General features: G+C 34.0%; 1 protein-coding gene across 1 annotated transcript in view; it reads right to left on the reverse strand.

Moving 5' to 3' along the window:
- SLC9B1 (solute carrier family 9 member B1) overlaps positions 1-24,910 on the reverse strand; it is a 63,928-nt gene that overhangs the window by 22,048 nt on the left and 16,970 nt on the right. The window contains exons 3-6 of the mRNA XM_082652722.1: positions 22,880-23,018; positions 5,989-6,159; positions 4,651-4,793; positions 3,450-3,577 (exon numbers count right to left, since the gene is read on the reverse strand). Of these exons, the coding sequence (XP_082508848.1) occupies positions 3,450-3,577; positions 4,651-4,793; positions 5,989-6,159; positions 22,880-23,018 (581 nt within the window). The remainder of the gene's footprint in view (positions 1-3,449; positions 3,578-4,650; positions 4,794-5,988; positions 6,160-22,879; positions 23,019-24,910) is intronic.

Below are 24,910 nucleotides of genomic sequence, written 5' to 3' on the forward strand. Positions count from 1 at the left end.
CATCCTAATGGGTATGAGGTGTTATCTCATTGTGGTTTTGATTTGCATTTTTCTAATGATTATAAATGTTGAGTACTTTCAGATGCTTTTTGGCTATTTGTATATGTCCTTTATAGAAATGTCTATTCAAATCCCTTGCCCAATATTTAGTTATTTTTTAAAATTTGTTGAGTTGTAGGAGTTCTTTACATACTCTGAATATTGATCTCTTTTCAGATATATGGTTTGCAATTATTTTCTCCCATTCTGTGTGTTGCCTTTTCACTTTGTTAATTGTTTCCTTTGCTGTGCAGAAGTTTTTAAGTTTTATGCAGTCCCACCTAGTTTTGCTTTTGTTGCCTATGCTTTTAGTGTCATATCCAAGAAATCATTGTCAAATTCAACGTCATGAAGTTTTTACATGTGGTTTGCTAGATATAGTATTCTTGGTTGGCCATTTTTTTTCCTTTCAGCATTTTGGATGTATCATCCCATTCCCTTCTGGCCTGCAAGGTTTCCACTGAAAAATCCAACTATTATCTTCAGGGAGCTCTTGCTTTTCTCTTGTTGTTTTTAAGATTCTCACTTTCTGTGACTTTTGACAGCTTGAGTACAATGTGTTTCAGTGTAGGTTTCTTTGGTTTTATCTTAATGGGAGTTTTTTGATCATCTTGAATTTGTATGTCCATTTCCTTCCTCAAATTTGGAGGTTTTGGCCCATTATTTCTTCAAATAGGATTTCTGACCATTTATTTCTCTCTTCTCTTTCTGAAACTCCCATAATGCATAGGTTGGCCCATTAAATGGCATCCCACAAGTCCCTTAGGATCTCTTCACTTTCCTTGCTTTTTTTTTGCTCCAATGATTCTATAATTTCAAATAACCTGTCTTCAAGTTCAGATTCTTTTTTTTCAGCCAATCCAGTCTCCTATTGATCCCCTCTAGTCAATTTTTCAAGTTATCATATTCTACAGCTCCAGCATTTATTTTTGGTTCTTTTTTTCATAGCTTCTATGTCCTTGTTGGTATTCTCACTTTGTTCATGCATCATTTTCCTGGTTTCTTTTAGATGTCTGCAACATCTTTGAGCTCACTGAGCATCTTTATGATGGTTATTTTGAATTCTTTGTTGAGTAATACGTTTCCATTTGTTTAGGGTTGGTTTCTGGAATTTTATTTTGTTCCTTTGATTGAGCCCTGAGTCCCTGTTTCTTTGTATGCCTTGTTATCTTTTGTTGGAAATTGGATATTTGAAAAAACAGCCACCTCGCCTGGTCTTTATGAAATTCTTCACTAGGGAAAGACCAATCATCCCAGCTAACGATTCTGGGAGTCTCTCAAACCTTTCTGGAATGTGTCTTCTCCAGGCTTTGGTGCATTTATCTCCAGCTGGACTTTGGCTTTTTCCTACTCCAGAGTAACCCCAGGTATCTATCAGCAGTACTGCAATCAATATCTCTGGAGTAAAGCAATGCACAAGACTCACCTTTGTTCTCAGTGGACCTCGGGCATCTAAAATGTGCCACTCTCTTTTCTGTCAATGTTCCAAGCCAGATGAGACAGAAACCAGTGCCTTGGGCAGCCTCTTTAAAAGCCAGAATATAAGACGCATGTTCCAGCTTTTTCTTTTCCTCCTGAGGGAGAACTCAAAAGTTGGGAGTTTCCTCCTGATTGCCCTTGCTCTGTAGGAGGGACATGGGGTATGGGGGGGTAAGTGCAATGGAATGTTCTAATTGCTCCATTGTGCCTCTTCTTGGCACTGTGCTTGCATGGAATGCTATATATAAGCTCTAAAGTGGTTCTGGAGTTACCATAAAGGTAATCTGGTCCTCATATTGTTATGAGAGTGTCTCCATGTGGGAAAGTGAGCCTGGAGTTTCCTATTCTGCCATCTTGCTGACATCACTCCTCTAATTTCTGGGATTTTCAAAAACTCCCCAGGTGATTTTAATGGGTAGCAAAGTTTTGGAACCACTGACTTTTCCCACACTCCTATCTGTCTTTCTTCACTCAGAGGTTTCTACTGAGAGCTCCCTTAATAAATCATTTGCATAAGAATCTTAGGGAATTCCCTGGGAGTCCAGTGGTTAGGACTTGGCACTTTCACTGCTGTGGCCCAGGTTCAATTTCTGGGTGGGGAACTAAGATCCCACAAGCCACGAGGTGTGGCCAAAGAAAAATCTTAATCTCAGCCTCAGCTTCTAAGGAAACTTGCTTGGTAGCATGACTGGCCTATTTCCTGCAAGAAGGCAATAGCAAACAGATAAAACAAAGCACAGGTTAATAGGAAGTTTCAATTAAAAAAATGAGTACCCATTAAAGTATCACCAAATATTTGGGGAAAGCTAACACTTTGAATTGAGGCACCATGTTCATCAAATGGAATAATTTATACCCAAGGAAAGAGATATACTAAAAAGAGAACAACAAGAACATGACTTCAGAATAACTAAATATCCTCAGAATCATGAAAGTATACTCTATCTGTTCATAACATTTAACTATTGTCCTTAGAAATAAACAATTAATTGCCAAAGTTAAATAAATAAATAGGTGATAGGGACATAACTGTAGAGTGAGTTAATAAGCTAGAGAACTGAGCAGAGAAAATTTTCCAGTGTGTACTGCAAAGGCAAGCAGATGAGAAGTATAAAGAAAAACTTAATAGATATGGAGGGGGGAGTTACAAAAGGACATAACAAAAGAGAACTGAGGAGAGATAAAAGATATATTCAAGACCTGGACAAAAAATGGATACACAATCCTTTGACTGATTCAAAGATTCCACCAAATATTGAGTAGATCAAAATTTTTTTAAAAATCACCTAAGGATAATAAGAAATTGTTGTTAATTTAGTTAGAGAATGCCCTTATCTTTTAGAAATGCACATGGCATCCACTGGAATGGATAAGTGGAGGCAAAAGTTAAATGGATTGAAAAATGAAAAGAAGCTCAGGATATAGAGATAATGATTATAGACTATTATTCTGAGGAATTTGGACATGAAGGGAAATGGATGGTGGATAATAATAGTTGGGACATTGGATCTAGGAAAATAGTGTTTGCTGTTTTTTGTTATAATATCTATATCTATACAAAATATCTTTCATATATAATACATATATTACATATTATAGATACAGATTTTATATCTATGTACATATGGTATATAAGGAAGAAGTCATTAGATAGGTTAAAAATAGAGATAGATTACAGTATAGGAGGAAAAAATAAACTGATAACGTGAACTATCTTGGCATTAAGCATTTAGAGACTATGAATATTTGTTAAGGATATAGTAGATTTAGGACATGGCTCTGTTTCTGACCAACTGATTTCCAAGATTTTCTACCATTGTGAAAATAATTTTAATGATAAGCTTGTCTATACAACATTCTGAATATTTCAATAATTTAAAACCAAGAATTTTAACTGAATATTTTCATAGAGAAAAATGAGAAAAAGTTACCCTAATAGAAATCCCCATTGCCAGGGAAAATTCATAAGGAAGTGGGAAACAACAGCAGTTGAACATGCCTCTATGAGGCATGGACCCATAGACAATCTTAAACAAACTCCTTTCAAATGCTTCAAAGCCTGAAATATAAACATAGTCACATTTAGACAAACCTATACTGGCCAATAAGAAAATTATTTTAAGCAAATATTGAAATACATTCCAGATGTCACATTGGGCTTTAAATGCTAATGCAGCTCATTTTATATGTCATCATATATTGGATTATAAACTATTTCATAGTTTATAAAACACTTGTATTTTAATTATTAAAAAAGACCCATTTCTCTGTGATTAAATAACTATTTCTACCTCCCTTAATCTTCCTAGTAAATAGTATAATGAAAGTATCCTGTAGAATCTTAGGGATCTCCATCAGTTAACTTGTAGGGATGAACTGTTTGATTAGCGGTAATAATTATGCCAAAAGAGAAAATCACTTAAAAACTGCATAATTAACTGAAAGGGAAAACTTTTAAATTTTCTTATTGGTTCAAATTTTCTACTGGATAATACAATAAATTATCACTGTCTATAATTATTTATGCTCTTAAGATACTTCCACCAGTCTTATATATTTGCCACATTTGTTATATCCTGAATAGCTGGTATATTCATGAATATCCATCTTTAAAAACCCCAATAGATTTATGATCCCTAGACAGTAATATTTAAAGAAATATTTGAAAAGATTAGCTTTTACAAAAATGTAAAGATAATCAGGAACAAGTTCTGTGGGAAAAATTCATGAAACAATAATATTATTGAAATTCTTAATCATTCTGAGAAAACAAAACAAAAGCAATAACCTTTTACAGGATGACCTTATCCTTTGTTAACAGAAAAATAAACAGTTCTCCACAGAAGAGCCACAACTCTCAAATGATACAAATGTTGCATACGGGACATTTATCTCTATGTAAATAATTAAAGATTATCTCCAATAGAGATCTTATATCACAGAGATTTATCTTCATATCAGTAATATATCCAGCAGTAGAAATTAAGGTGTCAATGTTTCTGCAAAATCTTTGTTCTTTGTCTTAGCTTTGCTCTACCTGGAACAGCTGTAAGAAAAATTCTGCCTCTTTTTCTTTTCCACCAGCCTCTAACATAGAAAATAACTATACTCAAGGTATAATTGGAAATCTACCTGTGGATCGAGTCCAAGCCCAGCTTGCACTAGAATAATGGTAAGGGCAGTGTTTCTTAAAGTTGAAGACATTGTGCTACTAATACAGACGTGATCACTGAGGAATGGAACATTCCTAACGGTAAAACCAGCCAGTAACATCCCTTAGAAGAAAGAAAATAAACCATGTCTGATTCAGTTCATTTTCCCAAGAGAGAAAACAGAAATGTTTAATTTCCCTTCTTCAAACACACTATGTCTCTCGCTACTTTGGTGAAGGGCAGGTTACATGCAAGTAGAGGAAACAGCATAAATGAAGGAATGGATATAAGAAATGATATATGGCAATGGGGTGCAACAAGTAATTCCGTATTGCTGGAACATAAAGGACTAGGATGGGAGTGGGGAATGGGCTGGAGGGGCCAGATCATGGAAAGCTACCCCTACCCTCTACCCTCCCCTGTTTTGGCAGAGTAAGGCACCATGGGAAAGTTTTAGGCAGGAAGTGAGATAATGAGTCTTGTATTTTCTATGTGATGGTCTTGGCAAATTAGATAGACATAAAACTGAAGGAGAGACCAGATAGAAGGCTCTGCCATAGTGCATGGAATGGTTAGAAACAAAGAGGCTGAGCTAGGACAAAAGTGGAAGTTTTGGAGAGGAGGAGAAAAGATTCAGTAAATACTTGGCAGGTGCTGAATGGGTGTTATGAACACAGAAAGGGTGTTAGAGATAAGCGAGAGTGATTACCTCTATTGACAGTAACTAAATATTTGAATGTATTGAATACTTAGAAGATATAATACACCTCTGATAGAAGTTCTTCCACTAATTTTCCTCTACCTGGAGAATTATAATAATGGTGATGAAGAAATAGGGGGTACCATTGTTTAGGCAGATGATGCACTGATGAATATACATAGTAGAGATGCTCAAACAGCTCACCCAAAAACTATAAACCTTTTGGTGCCCTAGTCACTATAACATTTGAACCTTGTAATTGTATTTGAATTAGGTTATCTACAGAAAAATTCAGTTTTTTTCAAATTTTTCCTTTTCTACAATATATGTAAAGTTAAGTAAAAAATGTCCTATTAAATGATAAAGCAACAAGAATCATATACTGAGTATATTTAAAGTATTTTAAAATATATTTCAGGAAAAATCTGTGTGTATATAGAGAATAAATACTTCTATAAACAAGCTATATTTACACATATATAATAAGTACACATATAAAAAAGCTATATAGTTCATATTACATTGAAATAGTTCTAAATTATATCTACTCTGACTAGAATATAGTCATAATTTACATGTGGTCAATGACAAAAAAAGGAGAGCTAATTATTCACTTACCAAGAACAGGGGGAAGTTGAGGCACTGAAGGTATTCTAATGTTTTCCAAAAGTTTCCCACCAATAACAGCACCATAAAAGATAATTAACAGTCCAAATAAACTTCCACCAGGAAGAACTTCAGGGCCTGAGAATGACCAGGTTACACACCATACCATAAAAAGTATAGCTCCTGAAATATAAAAAAGTGCATGTCTATATATCTACCTAGACATAGATATATACATGTGAGAGGAATTTGATTTCATCGAATATATTAATAGCCAATCCTATGTAATGATACATAATGTACACTAATGTTGCTTGCTAGTGTGGTTAAAGAAATGTCTGTTTAACATATATTCCAAAGTCCTTGTCAATCTAAAAAAAAGTATTTTTATTAAAAAATAGTTTTAAACTATATGTGAATCCTTTAAAGTGCTAAGCTTTCTCATAATATATGACATTTTTTAAATGTCATGGCAATATGAAGAGATTTACTTCATTTTATATTTTAAAGTAGATTTTTCACCAGGAATATGATTTGTTGTGATGAGTTCTCAAATTTATTGAAGATCATAGTGGAAGTGTGCCACATTTTTTTTTTAACATCTTTATTGGAGTATAATTGCTTTACAATGGTGTGTTAGTTTCTGCTTTATAACAAAGTGAATCGGTTATACATATACGTATGTCCCCATATCTCTTCCCACTTGCGTCTCCCTCCCTCCTATCCTCCCTATCCCACCCCTCTAGGTGGTCACAAACAGTGTGCCACATTTTTTAATGGCAGCAGACTAAGTATTTGTATTGAAAGGATAACTCAGTTGATGTTTGGGTGTAAATTATTAAAGGGGACAAAGGCTGAGAAAAAAGTAAACCTGGTCTTTGAGAGAATGAAAAGTATCTTAGATTATGTATAGGAAGTAGAGGTGGACAGGATGAGTAATGATAAGGTAGTAGACATATTATTTCTGTCAACTAGGTACTAAGGAAAGTCCCTACTCACAGAGGGAATTCATAGATTTCTATAAAGGACAGAAGGTGATACTGCAAACTGCCATCTGCAAATTAAATAGCTACCTTCATTTACTATGAATCATAATTTGTAATTTTTTTTCAGGTCCTTGAAACAGCTTAAGTGTATTCTTTAGCTGTGACTCCTTTTTGGTGGCACCAATCTGTCAAGGGTAAAAGAGGAGAATTTTGACAAACTCAAGGCAGGAAGTTAGAAATAAGATTCTTGTCCCCTCCTCTCTGACTGTAACCACTCCACAAAATTGGAATACTTAAAGGACTGAACTCTTACTAAAAGAATGAACCAGAAATTATCATTCTACTGACAAAGGGAGAAGACAAAGCAGATTGTTTGTCTTAGCTGGTCTCTGGGTGGCAAAATCACTTCTGAGAATTCATACAGGCCTCAACTAACTTATGTTTGGGGCTCAAATTTACATGATTTGTATGGTTTAGGAACCCCCAAACCCTGAATTTGGCATAAAGTGTACCTTCGCATGGAACTTATCCCTAGGGCACTTGGTAGATGCTAGTTCAAAATATCCCTAATAGACACTCTTGATTCCAGACTGCATAAAGTCTCAAAGACAAAACCCCACTGAATCTGAATTTATAATAAAAACTTACAAAATAAGAAGTAATCCCCATGAACAAAAGTTGATAGATACAACAAAGAATGGGCTTAGATATCCAAAAACTTCAGCTAACAGAACCAGTAGATAGACAATATAAAATATGTATTTTCAAAGAAACTCAAGACAATTAAAAAAATACTTAAGACATAAGAAAAGAAATACCTGGAAGCATTGTAAAAGACTCAAATACAACATTTAGAAAGAAACCATAAATAATTACTGAAATTTAAAAAATCACTAGATACCTTAAACAGCAGGCTAGATACAACTGAAAAGAGAAATATGGTAAACTGGTAGATATGAGGAAATTACCTAGAATGTAGCATAACAAGAAAAATGAGATGGAAAATATGAGATATTTAGATTTTGGAAAAGATGTAAAATATATCTAATAGTAATTTCAGAAACAGAATAGAAAGAGTGAAAAAGAGACAATATTTGAGAAGAAAATTGGCTTAACAAATTTATAGAATTGATTAAAATCATAATCAATTCTGTATTGATTTGGACACAGGAAGTAAAATAAATTCTCACCAGGATTAAATAAAAATAAATAGATACTTAGACACAATGTTGAGAAACTACAGATCAGCAAAAACAAAAATAATGCCTTAAAGAATCTAGAGGGAAAAATATAGATTAGTCATAAAGAAATAAACATTAGAGCAGATTCTCAATTCTCAACAGCAACAACAGAAGCTGGAAGATAATGAAATAAGGTCTTCAAAGTACAGAGATAAAATATCCAATGTTGAATTCTGCAGCAAGTTAAACTATCATTCAAGAAAAGGACAAATGAAAGATATTGTCAAGCAAATATATCTAAGAATATATTCCATTTTTACTGGCAGAAAAACTATTAGAAGATATGCTTTAGGAATAAGGACATAGGACTATAAAGGAAGGAAAAATGAACAAAAAGAATTGTAAACATGTAGGTTGGTCTAAACAAGTGTTTGTATAACAAATACCCAATCAAAATTGCTAAATCAGGGGATATAAAAATAACTTGGATATGGGATTTCCAACAATGATAACATGAAGAAGTTGACAGTTTATTTCAATAAAAAAGTCTACATATAAAACTGTATAAAATAATAAAAGCAACCATTTCAGGACCTTGAAAACTGACCAAAGGCAGTTATCAAATTGAGAAGCAGTTATTCTTGAAAAAAATGCTAGAGTTTTGGGTAGGATCACTGAAAGTCTGAGGCCTTCCTGCTTGGGATTGCTACCATTCTTCTCACCCTTCTCCCCCACTTCAGCTCAGTTGGGAAAAACTAGTTATACCAGCATGGAGTTGGAAGTAAAAACCAGCAGCTTTCCTGCCAGAGGAGGTGGAGTGGATTTGATATGGAGTGGAGGCAGAAAACCCATGACCTTGCTGGCTAAAAGTGGCAGACTGGTTTGGGAATGGACAGAGAAAACATGCAGTTTTGCTAGTTTGAGGTTGCAGTCCAAGTTGAGGCAAGTGGCAGACCAGCCAAAAATGTGACTGGGAGATATTGGATATGAAAGAGGTATTGAATGGTTGAAATAAGTTCTCTACATATCCATGGCTAGTTGGGCAAGTATGCAAATGCAGGGAAGACTCAAGGAGTATGGCAAAAAGAGAAAAATGATGTGAGATCTGAGTACTAGCAGGAACTTTAAATGCATTCTTCAAGCCACCTACAGATCACCTGGCAGAGGGTGGAAGACTTATTGGCCTGAACACTATGTCACTCGAAAATCATTAGGTGACTACTAAGCTATGCAGACAAAAGGGAAACCGCTAGGAAGGTAGGCTAACAACAAAAAAATAAACAAACAAAAAACTGATAAGAACCATTGGCTGCTGCAAACCATGGGGCAGGTTAAAATCCACAGTTTAAGTACATGTGAGTTACCAAAACAACAATAATAATAACAACAAAAACCCTAAAAAGTAAAACTGAATTCAAAGTTGCAATAATGTGTAATTAAAATGTTTAATTTTCAACCAAATTTACTAGATGTTCAAAGAAACATGAAAGTATGATATATACTCAGGAAAAAAGCAATCAAGAGATATTGAGTGAGTCCAGGTGTTGGATTTACAAAGTGTTCAAAACAGCTATTATAAATATGTATAAACAATTAAAATACGATAAAAAGGTGCCATTTAATAGAGAATATCAATAAAGAGATAAATTTACTTTAAAATGAAAATGGGCATGGGAGAAATGGGTGAACTGTTTTTGTTTTTAGTTTAAATAAATTGAATTTAAAAAATTATAAGAGATTATCTAATGCAGCTCCATAACTTTAGGCAGGCCAACTTCCATTTTTTTAATAAAAGAAAATCTAGAATTGAAACATACAACAACTGAAATGAAAAATTCACTGGAGAGGCTCAACAGCATATTTGAGCTTGTGAAAGAAAATATCAACAAACTTGAAAATACATCAATAGAGATTAATCAATCTGAAGAACAACAAGAAAAAAGGAATGAAGAAAAACATAAACAGAGCCTCAGATAGCAATGGAATACCATCAAGAGTATTAACATATGCATAAGGGGAGTCCCAGGAGGAGAAGAGAGATAAAGGGGGAGAAAATATTTGAAAATATAATGTCCAAATTTCCAAATTTAATGAAACCAGAGACAGCCAAAGACAAAGCAAAAATCTTGCGAGTGGCAAGAGAAATGACTTATTACATATGGGGACAATAATACAATTAATAGCAACATTTTCATCAGGAAAAACAGAGGCCAGAAGGCAGTAAAGTGGCATTTCAGAAGTACAGAAAAAAAAAAAACTGTCAATCAAGAATCCTATACCCAGTAAAACCATCCTTCAAAATGAAGCTTAAATAAAGACATTCTCAGACAAATAAATAAAGAAAGAAAGAAAATTCATCTTTGCTGAAGAAATACTAAAGAAAATCTTTAAGTTGAAAGGAAATGACACAAGGTAATTTGAACCAATAAGAAAGAATAAAGGGCACTGAAAATGATAAATAAATGTCTAAGTATAAAAGATTGTGTATATGTTTTTCTCATTTCATCTCAATTTTTTTTAAAAAAGCTTAAGATTTTTAAAAGCAATAAGAATAACAAAATATTGTTGAGTTTATAGTATATAGAGGTATATTGGCTCAAAGCTGCTATATAATACCAAATTATGTCAATATTAAACTGAAGTAGACTGTAAAAAGTTGAAGGTGATTATGGTAATTCCTAGAGAAACCATTCACACTAAAGCCTCTAAAATACAGCTAAAATATTAACAGAGAAATTAAAATAATACACTAAAAATACTTGGTTAAAACAAAAGAAGCAGTAGAATAAGAAGAGAAAAATAAAAAGATATGACAAATAAGAAATAATGCAATGGTAGACATAAGTCTAACCATATCAGTAATTATGTTAAATGTGAATGGACTAAAATCAAAAGGCAAAGATTGTCATAGTGGATTAAAAAAATATCCAACGATATGGCGTCTATAAGAAACACACTTCAGGTGAAATGAACAGGCTAAAAATAAAAGGATAAAATATATATATCATGCAAATGGTAATCATGAATCAAAGAGGTAAACACAAGGGGATTACAACATGTCTTAAAGTGAATAAAAATGAAAACAGAATATATCAATGTTAAAGGAATGCGATGTGTGTAGGGGAAATTTATAGGTTTAAAAATATATTAGAAGGAAATAAATAATCTAAAATTGACAATCACAACATCTATCTTAGAAAGTTAGAAAAAGATAAGAAAGCCAAATCAAAAGTAAGCAGGATGTATGAAATTAAAAAGATTGGAGTAGAAAATAATAAAATAGAAAATAGTAAAACACTAAAGAAAATCAATGAAACAAAAAATTGATTATTTGAGAAAGTCAACAAAATGGATAAATTTTTAGCTAGAGTGACCAAGAAAAGTGAGAGAAGACACAAACCACCAAAATCAGAAATGAAAGAGGAAACATCACTATAGACCCTACAGAAATTAAAAGAATGTTAAGGAAATATTATAAACAACTTCAAGCTAAAAAATTAGACAACTTAGATGAAATAAACAAACTCCTAGAAAGACATAAATTACCAAAACTGATTCAAGAAGGAAGGAAAAATCCAAATAGACCAATATCAAATGTTTGCTATTTAAAAAATAAGAGTGCTGTATACAGAACAAGTTTAGTTACTATGTTACTGGGAAGAGGGAGTAAAATAAGATGGAATTCAGTTGATTTAAGATACAAAGATTCTTTGATTTTATGGTGTCCACCCAGATTATATCTGAGGTGATAGAGAAATTTGGGCTGTAAGGTTACTCATGAAATTGCAGCTCAATTCCTGAAAGAGGAAATAAAGGGGGTATAGTACAGGAATGATCTTCTAGGAGATGGATCAAAATTTTTTTTCAGTAAAGGATCAGACAGTAAATATTTTCGGCATTGTGAGTCACATGGCCTCTGTTACAAATACCCAACTTTGCCATTTTAGCACAATAGAACTTTATAAAACAAGTAGGGGACTGGATTTGGTCTATGGGCTGTAGTTTCCCAGCTCCCATTTTAACAGCTGAAATAAAAAATTATACCTGGATGTAAGTGAAGAGGAGACTGCTTCAGGCAGAAAATTACTGTAAGGGACCTATGATGATTTCTTGGGTTCTATTCTTCCTAACATCTTTCTTCCAGCAATGCTACAAAATTTTTCTCTGCCTCATATATTTTTTCCTAAAGTTAGTAATATTTCATGAAATTTTACTAACCAGATATTTATTAGCATAAATAAGCACATTGTTTGAAATTAATCTTTTTGCTGTCTTGCCCAACACCAACCTGAGAGCTGATAAACTAAATGAATGAGAGTTTTGATTAAGTGAAGGAAGAAAAGGACATAAAAACAAAACCAAGCTAGTTCAAGATGGCAGACAGGGCATATAAAGCTTAACTGAAATAAAAGTATAGAAATATAAAAAGGAAAAAACATATCACCATGAAGAGAATTAGGGGAGAAGAGATAGTTGTTGTCACACACTTCTGGGAGGTGAAAGCAGATAGGACCAGGTTGAAGGATGGAAACAGGTAGAGAAAGCTGCAGCCTTAAATATGCGAGGTACCTACAAAAGAAATCCATTTGACAATAGAAACTGGAGGAAAATCTGAGCTTAGAAATAGTATACAGCTAAAGGAAGGAGTGAGAAAAGGGGCCTAAAAAAGGGAAATTAATCAAGGGTTTGTACATGGTACAACAGCATCAGTCAGCAGCTCTACTCCTCTCTCCATTCCTGTGCTTAGAAACTGCTAACATTTATCATACTTTTAGTCATTGAATGGATTACCTAAGGGACAGCTAAAGCTTTAAGAGTGATTGTTGGAGTTCCAGAGTGAAAACAACTCATTCTGGCATGTGAAAAGCCCACAACTTCATAGTCAGCTCTATGTCCATTCACCACAAACTAAAGCCCATCAGTCAATAAAGCTTTGTCCTGCCCTGTCCCAGGCAGAAGATGGTCTCAGAGGGGGGACCTGACAACAGGTCCTACCTTCACAACAGCATAGTATATCTGCATAAGCTATTGAGACCTTCCTTCTTAAGTATCAGACAACTGAGGATCATTAACATAAAACAAAACCCAGCAGCAAGAAAAGGAAAAGTCAAGCAAAACAAACTGAAAAACTTTCCTCAGAAGAAACCGATAATTTAGGGACCAGAATGAAATAAAACAAAAATTTTAAATTATATTCTCAGAGATCTGAGAATTTACATAAAATAAGAATAGAATACCATATGAAAGGAACAATTAGAGAACAAAAAAGCGTTCTTGGAGATAAAATAAATATGATTGCTGAAATGAAAAACTGGAAAAATGAAAAACTAAAAATGAAGTAAAGAAATCTCCTAGAACAGAAAGCAGCATAAAGTGGTGGTAAATATGAGATAAAAACCAATCCAGGTCATCCAATATCTGACCAGAAAAGAGAATAAAGAAAAAAAAAGGAGGGGAGGGGGGAAATTATCAAGGAAATAATATGCAACTTTCTTAGTGTTCAGGTTGAAAAGGTCAACTAAATGCTCAATACAAAGCATGAAAAAAGATCCATACCTACACTTACCACTGTAAAATGTTGCAAAAGCAAAGACATAGAGAAGATGCTAAAATCTTCTAGATACCTTGAAAAAAGCCATTTCCAAATGAATCATAAACAGATTTATATACTATTTCTTAGCAGCAACTCTAGATACTAGAAGACAGCAGATAAACCCTTCCAAAATTCTATGAAAAATTATTTCTAATCTAGAATTATATACCCAACTTATCAAATGTGAGAGCAGAATAAAAACATTTTCATATATGTGAGGTCTCTGAAAGTTTAGCTGTCATGTATCCTTTTTTTTTGGCACTTACTTGAGGATGTATGCTAGCAAAACCAGGAGGAAACCAGGAAAGATGAAGGATTTTAATCTTGGAAACAGTAGATCCAAACCAAGAGGGCATTGAAAGGAAGCTCTAGGATGACAGTCTTCCACAGACCTAGAAAACAGCCACATAGGTGGAAGCAGAAAAGGATGTCTCTGGGAGGAAAGTCTCCAGGAATAAAGAGGACTTCTTAAAGTTTATAAAACTATGAAGACAGTAAAAAAAAAAAAAAAAAATCAGTGATTGCCAGGGGATTCCAGGAGGAGGGAGGAATGAATAGCTAGAGCACAGGAAATTTTTAGGGCACTGAAACTATTCTGTATGATACTGTAATGGTGGATGAATATCATTATAAATATGTCAAAACCCGCAGAACACAAAGAGTGAACGCTAATGTAATTTATGGACTTTAATAATAATGTATAATATTGGTTTATCAATTGTAACAAATATACCACACTAATGTAAGGTGTTAGTGATAGGGGAGACTGTATGTGTGTATGAGGGGGTAAAGGGTTAAATGGAAACTCTCTGTACTTACCACTCATATTTTAGGTAAATCTAAAAAAATTGCTTTAAAATGCTATTAATTTAAAAAGAAAAAACCTATGAAACAATATGAAATGGTGTGACATATGTATAATTGAAGTCCCAGAAGAAGAGGAGAGAGAGAATGGAGCAGTATAAATATTTGAAGAGAAGATGACTTTTCAAAATTGATGGAAGACAATACACAGGTCCAAAAAGTCTAGTGAAGCCCAAGCAGGATAAATACAAGGAACAGTATGCCTAGTCACATTATAATTAAACTGTAGAAATCAAAGATGAAAAGAAAAAGTTTAAATCATCCAGAAAATATAGTCAAATTACATTTAGAGGGACAACAATAAGAATTATGCTGGCTTGTCATTGGAAATAAAGGAAGCCAAAAGAGAATGAAAGAACACCTTTAAAGGGCTTAAAGGAAACAGGGCCTGTGAACTTGAAGTCTATACCCAACAAAAAATATACTTCAAAAATAAAGGTCAGAAAGAAGAACAAAGGAGGTATCATGTGTGCTGATTTCAAACTATATTACAAAGTTATTGTAATCAAATAGTATGGTATTAGCATAAAAACAGACACATAGATCACTGGGTCATTTGTTATTCTGGAGTCCAGAAATAAACTGATATATGGTCAACTAATTTATGACAAAGGAGCCAAGAATATACAATGGGGAAAGGACAATCTTTTCAATAAATGGTATTTGGAAAATTGAACAGTCACATGCAAAAGAAGGAAGCTGGACCTCTATCTACACTATACATAAAAATTAACTCAAAATGGATTAAAGACTTGAAGATAAGAACTGAAATCATAAAACTTTTGGAAGAAAACATAGGTATTAAGTGTTGATATTGGTGATGAATTTTTGGATTTGACACCAAAAGCAAAGGCAGCAAAAGTAAAAAAAAAAAGGGCGGGTGGTGGGGAGTGGACTACATCAAACTAAAAAGCTTCTGCACACCAAAGGAAACCATCAACAAAGTGAAAAGGCGACCTACCAAATGGAAAATATTTGCATACCATATATATGATAAGTGGTTAGTGTTCATAATATACAATGAACTCATACAACTCAATAGCAAAAAAAACCCCAAACAATTCGATTAAAAATTGGGCAGAGGATCCGAATAGGCATTTTTCCAAAGAAGACATACAGATGGCAAACAGGTAAACGAAAAGATGCTCAGCATCACTAATCATCAGGGAAATGCAAATCAAAACCCCAATGAGGGGCTTCCCTGGTGGTTCAGTGGTTGAGAGTCCGCCTGCCAATGCAGGGGACATGGGTTTGTGCCCCGGTCCGGGAAGATCCCACATGCCGCGAAGCGGCTAGGCTCGTGAGCCATGGCCGCTGAGCCTGCGCGTCCGGAGCCTGTGCTCCTCAACGGGAGAGGCCACAAGAGTGAGAGGCCCACGGACCGCAAAAAAAAAAAAAAAAAAAAACAAAAAACAATGAGATAACACCTCACACCTGTTAGAAATGCTATAGTCAAAAAGACCACAAGTAATAAATGTTGGCAAGGATGTGGAGAAAAAGGAACCCTCATGCACTGTCAGTGGGAATGTATATTGATGTAGCCACTATGGAAAACAGAATGGAGGTTCCTTAAAAATTAAAACTAGAACTACCATATGATCCAGTAATTCTACTTCTGGGTATTTTTCCAAAGAAAACACTAATTCAAAAAGATGTAAGCATCCCCCTGTCCATAGCAACATTATTTACAACAGCCAAGATATGGAAACACCTCAAATGTTCATCAATGAATAAATGGATTAAAAATGGTAGATACATATACATATATATATAGTACTATATATAGTATATATATGTATATATAATGAAATATTATTCAGCCACAAAAAAGGAGGAAAATCTTGACATTTGCTACAACATAGATGGACTGACCTTGAGGGCACTATGCTAAGAGAAATAAGTCAGACAGAGAAAGACAAATACCATATAATCTCTCTTATATGTGGAATTAAAAAAAAAATCAAGTTCATGGATGTAGAGAACAGACTGACGGTTGCCAGAGGCAGAGGGTAAGAGGGTGGGTAAATGGGTGAAGGGGTCAAAAGGTTCAAACTTGCAGTTACAAAATAAGTCATGAGGAAGTAATGTACAGCATGGTGACTATAGTTAGGAACACTGTATTGTATATTTGAAAGTTGCTAAGAGTAGATCTTAAAAGCTCTCATCACACAAAAAATTTTTAACCATGAATGATCGACTTACTGTGGTGATCATTTTGCAATATTTACAAATATCAAATCATTATGTTATGCACCTGAAACTGTTATATGTCAAATGTACTTCAATTTTTAAAAAGGCCAAATTAGACATTTTCAGACAAATAAAAGCTGAGAGAATTAATTACTAGCACAATTACACAACAAGAAACATTAAAGGAAGTTTTTTAGGCTGAAGGGAAAGAATCCCACATGGAAGCCCAGATTGCCGGAAAGAAATGTAGAGAACTAGAGAATGTAAACATGTGAACAAATATAAGGGAATTTTTTTAAAACTTAAAACAAAGACTTTTGTTTTTTTAAAGCAAAAATAATAAGAATGTAGAAGTAAAATATATGATAAATCTAGCACAAGGGCAGAAGAGGGATAAAGAAAGTCATACTGTTGCAAGACCTTTCTATGTTATCTTGATGTGAGCAATGGTTTTCGACAAATGTATACATTTGTCTACATTCATTGAGCTGTGTACACTTAAGATCTTTGTACTTTGTGGTATGTTGACTATAATTCAATAAAGTACTATTAACAACAAAAATTTTAGGAGATGATGGAGAGTTTGGGAAAAAAACAGGAGTATGATACAACCAACAGTGTAAGCACCCCCTGCCCCCCAATTTTGGCAGTTATGGACAAAGCTGCTATAAACATTTGTGTGCAGGTTTTTGTGGGCATAAATTTTTAGCCCATTTGTGTAAATAATATCAAGGAGAGTGACTACTGAATCATATGGTTAGAGTATATTTAGTTTTGTAAGAAACTGCCAAACTGTCTTCCAAATTGGCTGTACTATTTTGTATTCTTAGCAGCAATGAATGAGAGTTCCTGTTGCTCCAAATCTTCACCAGCATCTGGTGTCAGTGTTTGGGACTTCTGGCCATTCTAATGGACATGCAATGGTACTTTGTTGTTTTAATTTGCAATTCCCTAATGACATATGATGTTGAGAACATTTTTATATGCTTATTTGCCATCTGTATATTTTCTTCAGTGAAGTGCCTTTTAAGGTCTTTTGCCCATTTTTAATCAGGTTGTCTGTTTTCTTATTGTTGAGTTCTAAAAGTTCTTGGTATATTTTGGATAGTTCTTTATCAGTTGTGTGTTTTGTAAATAGTTTCTCCCAGTTTGTGGCTTGTGTGCTCATTCTCTTGACATTGTCTTTCACAGAGTGGAAGTTTTTAATGTTAAATAAGTTCAGCTAATCAATTATTTCTTTCATGGATTGTGCCTTCCCTGTTTTGTTTTGTTTTTAAGTAATCACCATAACTAAGGTCATCTAGATTTTCTCCTATGTTAACTTCTATGAGTTTCACAGTTTTGCATTTTACACTTAGGTCTATGTCCCACTTTGAGTTAATTTTTATGAAGGGCATAAGGTCTGATCTAGATTAATTTGTTTTGCATGTGTATATCCAGTAGATCTAGCACCAGACTACCTTTCTTCCATTGGGTTGCCTTTGCTCCTTTGTCAAAGCTCAGCTGACTATGTTTATCTATTTCTGAGCTCTCTATTCTGTTCCATTAATATATTTACATCCTGTTCACCAAATTATACTCTCTTGATTATTGTAGGTTTATAGTAAGTCTTGTAGGGGAGTAGTGTCAGTTCTTCAATTTTGAATTTTTCTCCTTCAATATTGTGTTAGTTATTCTTGGTCTTTGCAATATCTATATAAAGTTTAGAATGAATTTGTCGACACCATGAAACAACATGTGGGGATTTTAATTGGAGTTGCATTGAATCTATAGATCGAGTTGAGACGAACTAATTTCCTGACAATATTGAGTCTTCCATGAATGTGTAAAATCTATACACTTATTTAGTTTTTAAATTTCTTTCTTCAGAATTTTGCAGTTTTCCTCATGTAGATATTGTACATATTTTGTTAGATTTATATGAAGGTATTTCATTTGGGGAGTACTAGTGTAAATGGTGATACGTTTTTCATTTCAAATTCCATTTGTTCATTGTTGGTAAATAGGAGAAAAACCCCTGACTTTTGTATACTAACCTTGTATCCTGCAACCTTATTATACTCACTTTTTAGTTGTTGCAGGAGATTTTTTCCCCTAGATTCTTTAGATTTTCTACATAGACAATCATGTCATGTGTGAACAAAGGCAGTTTTATATCTTCTTTCCCGGTCTGTATGCCTTTTATACCCTTTTCTTGTCTTACTATATTAGCTAGGACTTCCAGTACAATGTTGAAAAGGAGCGGCGAGAGAGGGCATCATGTTCTTGTCCCTGATCTTACTGGGAAAGCTATTCCCTCACAATTAAGTATGATGGCAGCTATAGATTTTTAACTGATGTTCTTTGTCAAGTTGACAAAGAACTTGTAATTTGCTGAAGTTTTTATCATGAATGAGTATTGGATTTTGTCACATGCTTTTCCTGCATCTGTTGATATAATCATGTGATTTTTCTTCTTTAGTTTGTTGATGTGATGGAACACATTAATTCATTTTCAAATGTGAGCCAACCTTGCATATCAAGGATAAATCCCACAAGGTTGTAAAGTATACTTCTTTTTATATGTTGTTGAGTTCTATTTGCTAATATAGAGAATTACAACAAATTGAGAATTTCTCCATCTATGTTCATCAGAGATATTGGTTCGTTTTCCCCTTCTAATGTCTTTAGTTTTGGTACGAAAGTAATACTAGACTCATAAAATGAGTTGGCAGGCTTCCCTCTGCTTCTATCTTCTGGAAGAGATTGTAGAAAATTGGTATAATTTCTTTCTTAAATAGTTAGTAGAATTCACAAGTGAAATCATCTGAGTCTGATACTTTCTGTTTTGGGAGGTTATTAATGGTTGATTCAATTTCTTTTACTGGTATAGTCTTATTCAGGTTATCTATTTCTTCTTGTGTGCATTTTGGTAGATTGGGTCTTTCAAGGAATTGGTCCACTTCTTCTAAACTATCAGATTTGTGGACATAGAGTTGTTTATGATGTTCCTTTATTATCATTTTAATGCCCATGGAATCTGTAGTGATGTTCCCGCTCTCATTTCTGATATGTGATTTATGTTTTCTTTTTTCTTAGTTAGCCTAGCTGGAGGCAATCAATTTTACTGATCTTTTCAAAGAACAAGCCTTTGGTTTCATTGATTTTCTCTATTTCTTGTTTTCAATTTTATTGATATCTGCTCTAATTTTTATTATTTCTTTTCCTTTGCTTACTTTGAATTTATTTTGCTTGTTTTTCTAGTTTCCTAAGGTGGAAGCTTGGGTAACTGACTTTATACCTTTCTTCTTTTCTAATATATGCATTCAATGCTATAATTTTCCCTCTAAGTGCTGCTTTCAGTGCATCTCACAAACTTTGATAGCTTGTATTTTCATTTGATTCAAAATATTTAAAAATGTCTCTTGAGGTTTCTTTTTTGACCCATGTGTATTTACAAGTATATTGTTTAATCTCCAAGTATTCTGGGATTTTCTAGCTGCCTTTCTGTTAATAAATCATACTTTTAAGTCCATTGTGGTCTGAAAGTTTATGTTGACAAATCCCCAAGCTCAGATTCTTTCCTCAGTGCATAGTCTCCTAATGAACCCATTGAAGGCATTCATTTCTGTTACAGTGTTTTTGATTTCTAGAGTTTCCATCTCTCTGTTTACATTACCCATCTGTTCTTACATGTTGTCTACCTTTCCACTGGAGTCTTTAGTATATTAGAGCTGTTTTAAATTCATGGTCTCATAATTCCAACTCCCTTGCCATATCTGGGTCTGGTTCTGATGCTTTCTCTGTCTCTTCAAAACGTGTTTTGTGCCTTTTAATACATTTTATATATTTTTGTTTAAAGGGGAACATGATGTGCTGGTAAAAGGACCTATGGTAATGTGACGGTAAGTTGTAGGGGAAGAAGAAGAGTTCTATAGTCCTATGATTAGGCCTCAGTCTTTTAGTGAGCCTGTATGTAAATTTCACAAGTTCTTTTCAGGTTTTTTTTTTCTTTTTTCACCCCCTTAGGTTGTATGGTATGGCTAGAGAGGGCTGGAGTTGGGTATTTCTCTTCTCCTTAGTTGGTTAGGCTAATAAAGTCCCCACAGGTTATACTCTGATATTACAGTTTCTCTTGAAGGCAGGTTTTATTAAGAACAGGATCTCTGTTGTATTTCACAGTGGTTACCGTTTCTCTCTCCCTGACAGATGGCTCTTGGAGGTACAACTCACAAAAGGATGTCCCCCAACACCATGACTGGGCTCCTACTATAGTTTTTAACTCTCAGACTTGCCCACACTGAGCTTCCAGCTAATTGACAAATTTCCTACCCTCACTATTGGTTCCCGCAGAGGTTTCTGCTCTAACTTATGATTCTCTGTACCAACCTGTCTCTAATTTGGGGGGCAGTAATTTGCCCTGTGACCTCACTTCTTTGACGGAACTAAGAAGAGTTGATGATTTTTCAGTTTGTTCAGCTCTTTATTTGTTGCAAGGATGGAGTGATGATGCTGGATCAGAAACTGGAATTGTCTGGGATATTATTTTTGAGCTCTAAACTACCAAGACTGCTTACTTTATGAAACTAGTGGTAAGATTTTAATGGAGAAATTTGGTTCCAAGATTATTTGAAAATCATAGTTGGATGTATAATAAAGCTACCCTTTCATTTATTTAAAGGAAAAATAATGGAAATAAGTTAGTACCTTTATTCAAAGTAAACTAAAAAGAAACAAAAAGGAGCAATAGCCTAAAACCTAAACTTATTGCCCTAGAGTATCCATTTCTTTGTGATTAGGGAAGCCAACCTCCAAGTAAGATATAAACAGTGTGATTAAAAGTGATGAGACTGATTTCTACATGTGGTTGAAAGTTTAGATTTCTTATTTAATTTAACCTGTGTGCACTGCAGGATTGCTGAATTAAACATGACTTGTTGACAAACCGCAGCTCTATTTCTTTCTATTATCCAGAGTATACACTCTTTTAAGAGTTTGTTTAGCTTGAAAATAGGATGTGTATGTGAGAGGGAGAGAGAGAGACAGATTGAAAAAGAGAGTACAAGAATATAGACCCCCAAGATAGAAACATGAAGCTCCTTTTTCCTATGAATTTCTCTAAATTTGCAAAATCAAAAATGAAGGAAAACAAAGGGGGAAACCAGTTATAAGTATCAAAGTTTGTTGTTATAAAACTCCTCAACTAGTTCCTGAGCAAACCACAGTCCTCAACCTCAATGGATAATCTTTGGTGACCAATACATTTCCCTCTCTTCCACATGCACCGGCCCTACTTCTAACAACTGCTGTATAGAAACTGCCCCCTAAATAAAGTCATGGGGATGTGTATGTGAGACCTATGTGCAGAAAGGAGTCCAGTCACTTACATTGGCAGATGTTCAAGTTTACTTTAGATTCAGGGCCTTAAGAATACTGATTTTCCTAAATGCTAACTTTTCCTAAATGAATTTACTACGTCAATTAATAAAATTTTCAGTTTAAAGTTAGCAAGCAGCAAAGAAAAACAATGTAAACTTCAAATACTAATCCTTCATCATATTTTAATCTAATTTTTGTTTTCTGTGAGATCTGTACTTCTAGAGGTCAAACGCTCTCTCGCTCTCTCTCAAGTTTAATCATATAGAAATCTAGGGAAAAAAACCTTCTATAAATATTTGGCGACAATGAGATGCTTTAAAATTTTAGTGGGAAAGCAAGTTCTACACAACTCTTTAAGACAGCATAAAATTTGGGGCTTAATTTAAATAAGAACCTTAATATTGGCAGAAATATAATGTTCCTTCTAGGTACTTAAAACTAAATGTCAAAAGTAGGTTTTAAATAAAAATCTTTCTATCACTTCTGTTTCTAATTTCCAAAATTTAACATAAAAAGTCATGAAAAACATTAAAATATAGATCTGTTAAGCAATTATTATTTTTGACAGATTTAAGGAACTATTTCTTCTTTGTCCACATATTGCTTGTAAACAGGGCTGCTCATCTGATCTGGAGTGTATAGATTAAGCAGTGTCTTTGTTGGCTTGTATTTTAATACTTATCAAATATATTTCTCATTTTCTATCCATTTACATATCTTATTTCACATACCATTTGTAATAATTTCATTCAGTGTTCCTTGTGGAGGACAAGAACACTTCTTTTCCATCTGTGGTTTTGTTTCCTCTGTTTTTGACAAGACAGTTTCCTTAGTTTCTTCGTGTTCATTAGTATCACTAGCTTTGAGGATCTGAAGTAAAAACAAGAAAGTCTTTTAAGAAATATACTTGTACAATTTTATGAATGTAAGAGACAACCAAATTTCATAATTAAATTCATATTATTACTGTGAACATGGAGAATTATACATACAAAATAATATTCATGCTCTATATCAATAGGTATTTGGGGAGGTAACAACAGTGTATTTTGTAGGGCACCTTGAGTTAGCCTTTTGTAGACCTGCCTCCCTGCCATATTCATTTGTGATTTATGTATACTGAATAAGTACGCCTATAGTGCAGGCAGAATAATTAAAACTGTCCCTACTTAGTCTAACTCCCAAACATCATTCAGCAAAACTTTTGTAGAATTAAAATGCAACTAAATTGGAAAGGAGGTGAAATATAATTTAACTTGGATTCATTTCATTTGAAAAATTATATAACAAAGAAAAATGAGAAGAAAACAGATCAAGCTTTCAGAAATTCAATGTTCATGCTTTTTCCACTACTATTTATAGATAACATATTTAGATGGTTTATGGGTATACCTCAATCTTCCAGTATTTAATGGTAATTAGTCTAATAATGAAACTGCTGATTTAGGAGGGAAAAAGACACCTTTAGTTTGTGAGAATATTGAAAGGCTTCTCCCAAGGTAAAAACCAAACCAAAACAAAAGATTAAAAAGAAACAGAACAGAATAGTTAACCATGGAATAGAGATATTCAAACATCCTTGCTGTTATCATGATGCATGTGTGTGTGCGTATGCATGTACGTGTGTGGACATGCAGGCCAATGCTTTGAGTGTATTGATAATATTTTTGAGTGCAGTGGAGAGAGAACATCACATTGTCACAAGAAATGGTAACAAAGGCTAGAGAGCTTGGACAGAATAAGGAAAGGAAGAGGAAGCATTTAATGACTAGGGAGACAGAGGCACCATAGAAGCTGGTGTAAACGAATTATGTAGCTCTTTAAAATCAAAGTTCTTTAAACCGGATCATGATTAATCTGTTGGAGTTCTGATATAGAGACCTTTTTCTGGAAAGTCTGTCACTATACAAAAGGTTCAGGGTAAAGACACAAAGGTGAGTTTTGATTAGGGTGGGTGAAAGGTCATATACAATAAAACCATATTATTTTAAGTTTTATTATTTCAGAATTTATAATAAATTTACATAGAGTACGATGAAGTCTTTACAGATAAAGTAATTAGGATCAATGGTGAATATTTTAAACATTTTTTAAAAAGGACTTTTTTGGCCCTTAAGAACTGTAGAAACCTCTATTTAAAAAATAAACAATTTAGGGGCCTCCCTGGTGGCACAGTGGTTGGGAGTCCGTCTGCCGATGCAGGAGGTGCGGGTTCGTACCCGGGTCCGGGAGGATCCCGCATGCCGCGGAGCGGCTGGGCCCGTGAGCCGTGGCCGCTGGGTCTGCTTGTCCAGAGCCTGTGCTCCGCAGCGGGAGAGGCCACGGCATTGGGAGCCCCGTGTACCGCAAAAAAAAGAGAAAAAATAATAAAAATAAACAATTTATAATTCTAATTATGAGCAATTAATATTTAGTAAAACTAGGTCAACAAAAGGTCTAATGACTTACTCTACATACTTGCAAAAATAAAAACCTGGGTCTCCTTCGAATGTACAGCACATTTTAATTAACTTAGATTTTTCTTTACCTCTTTTACTCTAAACTACTAACTTTATTCTGGACATGGCAAGAAATAGTAAGCCAAATTTTCATTATTCCTAAAATCTGCCTCTTTGGTTCCAAAATAATCTATAGTCACCCCTTCCATGTTTTCATTCCTTTTGCCCATTTCTTGGGACATATTAAAACTAGCTATTTTTAAATGACCACTTCTTTTTTTTTTTTAGCCTGAATCATTTATTTTTTAAATACCCAGGTAACAC

Source organism: Grampus griseus (assembly GCF_964374135.1).
Source record: "Grampus griseus genome assembly, chromosome: 4".
Lineage (NCBI taxonomy): Eukaryota > Metazoa > Chordata > Mammalia > Artiodactyla > Delphinidae > Grampus > Grampus griseus.